The 4,607-nt window shown below is 38.5% G+C and overlaps 1 protein-coding gene across 1 annotated transcript; it reads right to left on the bottom strand.

Moving 5' to 3' along the window:
- Positions 1-2,384: 2,384 nt before the first annotated feature.
- LOC105063044 (small ribosomal subunit protein eS4, X isoform-like) lies at positions 2,385-3,222 on the bottom strand. Its single transcript, XM_010947489.3, has one exon. It carries the CDS (start codon positions 3,189-3,191, stop codon positions 2,400-2,402), a length of 792 nt encoding a protein of 263 aa, XP_010945791.1. The 5' UTR covers positions 3,192-3,222; the 3' UTR covers positions 2,385-2,399.
- Positions 3,223-4,607: the final 1,385 nt, after the last annotated feature.

Below are 4,607 nucleotides of genomic sequence, written 5' to 3'. Positions count from 1 at the left end.
AGTTATCTAGTTAGCCTGCCACAGTTTCATGGAGGCTGCAGAAGACACAAGACTCCTGTGTAAGAAACGGAGGGCAGTTTATTACTCACAGCAAGAGAAGTAGCCAGAGTAAGGGCATATTTTATACCATTTCCCTAAGCCCCAGTTCTCACAGGGTGACATGAGGGCCAGTTTATACCTGTGCATACAGTGGGTTCCTTTATAGGAAAGGCACCTTGGGCTTAGGAGACCTGTGTTTTCATAATGCGCTAGAATACTACCAGCACACATATACCCTTGGCTCTAGAAGGAAACATTATTTTTACTACGCTGGACAACAAGCAAACTTGTCCTTTGCTCTGAGGGGAGATACTATCTCTATCTTCCAAGGCAGTTTGTTATACAAACATCCTCGAAAACACAGTTCAGATCAAAGGGCATTCAGTGCCCTGGTGGCAAGATGCACAGAAATGCAAGAAACTCTTGGAGAATTGTCTCTCTCAACAGCCGCTATTTGGACTTGGTCTTTTACAGTGACTCCTCCTTCCCACCCCATAGCTGTAGATGAGTTCCCCTTTTCCTGTGAACAAGGTGGGGTTTTTGCTAATGACTTCTCTTCTAGTTCGCAGCTTAATCACTGGCACTTCAGAGAAATATACACCCTATCCACCCTATTGCCCCAACACTAACACAGAGGTAAAGGCTCTCTCCTGTTTTGTGACTTCTAAAGTAGAGTTTTATCAATTGATGTTGTCTGTATATAGCTATAAAACTTAGGTATCACAGTATGTTTAAAGCACTTGGCCACTCCCCACCCTCCTTCCATCCTGTTCTTCTCAATTTCCTCTGTGTGTGTGTGTGTGTGTGTGTGTGTGTGTGTGTGTGTGTGTGTGTGTGTGTGTGTTTAATGATACAAAAGATTATGCTATTAAAGTGCCAGCCGTTCTACCTAAAGTCAGGATGGTGGTTGGAATCGTGCTTAGACGGTTCTGTGTTAGGAGTCTACAGTGCAAATGAGAGGCCAAACAAGAGTGGATAAAAGGGAACAGGAAGAGGAATCAGGAACTGACTCCAAACGAAAACACCATCCGGAGGAAACAGGATAAGCCTGTCCAGACTCTGGAAACTATAGTGAGGAAGGAAAAGCAATTACCAGAACAGATGGGTGGAATCGGAGCAACGAACTGAGGTGGAACCATGTTTATCTGAGAAAGTGTGTCCGGAGATCTGGGGGGCTGAATAGAATTGGTGCTTATTCCTCATAGTGCCTGGATCTAAGATGATGTTATATGTAAATACTTAACAGGCATGCATGGGCTTCTGTAAACAATCAAGATGTTTCTTAAACCTGTGATTCCCTGTCACTTGTGACTTCCTGTGTTCTTTTAAATAGACGTATGTTTTATTTTAATGGATACTAACTCGATTTTTTTCGTTTCCCACTTGCCAAAATATTTTAAATATCTGAGTTCCTAGAGAATTGTACAAGTGTATGGAGATGATTGGAAGGGATATTAAAACAGGTCTGTCTTGGAAAATATGTGACAGATGGTTGTGGAGCATTAAAAAAAGAGAACCGTTAAGCCTACAATGCAGTATCTTATTGTCTGCCGTATTTTTTTAAAAGCTTGCCGAGTGAGGCATATGTTATTGTTTTATCTCTTTTGATACAACTAAATTCCTTCAAACACAGACAATTAAAAAATAATCTACTCTTGAGTAAATTGCATGTACATGAGTAAAAATGCAATCTCTTTCAGATGAGTTTTGTGTTTCCCAGCTGTCCATGAGATTATTATGTATATTATATACTCTCTACTCTGCATTCCATGAGAGCTACAAATGAAAAATTTAGCCATTTTAAAATTACTTATTGAAGTAAAGCCCTCACTAATTATTCATCAGCTATAAAAATTTTATAACTGTTCAATATTTTGAGGCATTTGTGTGCATAAACGGACTCTAATTTTAGTAGTTGTTCATCTAGTTGCTGTAACAAAGATAGAGCGTCACTTTCTTTCATACCCTAAATTAAACAGCAAATGCAATATTTTTTAAATGACTAGAATCATCGAAATTTAGAGTTGGAAAATATTTAATTTTCTCAAGGTAAATAAGAAAGCTGAGATTCAGTGATTGCTCAAGAATCATATTCCCAAAAGAAGTGCATTGAAACCACTTTTTCAGATACTTAAGGGTACATGTTCTTTCTGTAAGATGTAGACTTTTCTATTTGTGATTACTATAGGGAGTTTATTCCAAATTTATTCAGTTAAGTAGTGTCTGGACAGATTTTTGCATAGCACTTGTTACCTAATCAGTGGCTATTTCTTTTTTAATCCTCTTTTTTTTTTTAAATTCGGTATTATCTTTAATTAAAGTAAAAGACTTAATTCCAATCCTGTCACCTAGGGATCATTTTATCCACTGCTCTGCTTGGCCGCCAGTCTCTTGTCTCTCTCCTCAGCAATGGTAAGGCAGATACCCTTTCCACAGGGAAGAGAGATCCATGGTTTGTTGCCTTTGCCAATAACGAAAATATTGGAGAGCCAGGTGGCAAAGCTGTTGCCATTGGCATCTTTCATGTGAACTACATCAGAAGAACCAGGATGTCTCTCTCTGTTGGTGATTACACCAATTCTCCCCAGGTTAGCACCTCTAGTCACCATACGTAGGTTACCAGTGTCGAATTTGATGAAATCAGTAATCTTGCCAGTCTCCAAATCAGTCTGAATGGTGTCATTCACCTTGATGAGGGGATCAGGGTAGCGGATGGTGCACGCATCATGGGTCACCAGATGAGGGATTTCTTTTATGCCCACAAAGTTCTTTCTCACTTTGCACAACTTGTACTTGGCTTCCTCAGGTGTAATACGATGGACAGCAAAGCGACCTTTGGTGTCATAGATCAGGCGGAAATTCTCTCCAGTCTTGTCAATGCTGATGACATCCATAAAACCAGCAGGGTAAGTTATATCAGTGCAAACCTTGCCATCAATCTTAATGAAATGCTGCATGCAAATCTTTTTTACTTCATCACCTGTTAAGGCATACTTAAGTCTGTTCCTTAGGAAAATGATGAGGGGGAGACATTCCCTCAGCTTGTGGGGACCAGTAGATGGACGAGGAGCAAACACACCAGTTAGTTTATCCAGCATCCAATGATTTGGAGCTGCTACATGCTTCAGGTGCTTCTTGGGACCATGAGCCATGGCTGTGCTAGGCACCAAAAGAGCTTTAATCTTCTTTTTTAATTCAATATTTGTATGTCTTACAAAATGATCAGCACAATAATTCTAGTTAACATCTGTCACTATAGATAGTTTTTTTCTTGTGATGAGAACTTTGGGATCTACTCTCTTAGCATCTTCCAGATATGCAATACAGTATTAATTATAGTCACCTTGTAGTATATTACATCCCCATGACTTATTTATTTTATAACTGGAAGTTTGTACATTTTGATCCTCTTCACACATTTTGCCAACCCTTCCACCCCCTACCTCTGGCAACCACCAATCTGTTCTCTTTATCTGTAACCTTGGTTTTGTCTTTTCGTTTTTTGCTTGCTTATTTTTTTACATTCCACATATAAGTGAGATTATATGGTATTTGTATTTCTCTGCCTGACCTATTTCACTTAGGATAATGCCCACAATTGTGAAAATAATGTCCATATTTTCACAAATGGTATGATTTCCTTCTTCTTAATGGCTGAATAATATTCCATTATATATAGAGTATTCTAGGATTTTATTCTATATTACTGTTCTAGATAAATATTTTAAATCCCTCAGTCATTCTTATAATAATAAAAGGTAGACTCTTCTTTGGGAGCAAGTCTATTTTTGAAGTCAAAATACAGAAAGCTGAAGCTCTAAACAGAACATAAGTTAAAAGTTAAATTTTATCATGTTAGGGCCAACAAACCTGATGGTTTCTCAGTCTTTAGAGAGGTTTGGTGGAAAAAGCTCCACAGTGAATTAATTTTATTACTTAGGATTATAATATCTCTACTCAGGGTGTTTCTGGAATGTTCATGAGCATGAAGTACTTAGAAATGTCCATCTGGCTACATTTTATCATATTTTTCTCTTTTCACTATTCGTGTTAAACTAAGTGCTCTGGATACTTTAATCTCTTTCGGAATTACAAATCCTCCTGTGGAAACTTTTGAAGTAGAACTTCTCCTTTATATAGAAGGAACTCATGGTGGAAAGTCTCTGTTCTTTATCGTTGGCAGCTACCAGGTTTTTTGTCACCTTCCACATGTGAGCTTTTCCCTAAAAATTCTGCTATACATGCCTTCAGATACTGCCCTGTGCTCATATTGCCATTGTAATGTGCAACTGTATTTGTCTCCCATCAGCATTTTTTTTTGAGGAACCTCTATACTGTTTCCCACAGTGGCTGTGAAGCTGAGGGTAGCCATTAGTTAGAGCCGCTAAACTATAACTTGCTTAGGAAACAATGAACTGTAACCTGCCTTCACTGATCAAGTTTGCTTTAATTATTTTTACAAAAACTTGCATGTCCTCCAAGCATCAGGTACCCTAAACAATAAGAAATTTGCCCAAGTCATTTTTCAGGAACTGAGATTCAGCCGTGTCTAGTTCAGGCTTGAGCCA

The sequence above is a fragment of the Camelus bactrianus genome, chromosome 7, assembly GCF_048773025.1.
Source record: "Camelus bactrianus isolate YW-2024 breed Bactrian camel chromosome 7, ASM4877302v1, whole genome shotgun sequence".
NCBI lineage: Eukaryota > Metazoa > Chordata > Mammalia > Artiodactyla > Camelidae > Camelus > Camelus bactrianus.
This window is presented reverse-complemented; position numbering and strand designations above follow the sequence as displayed.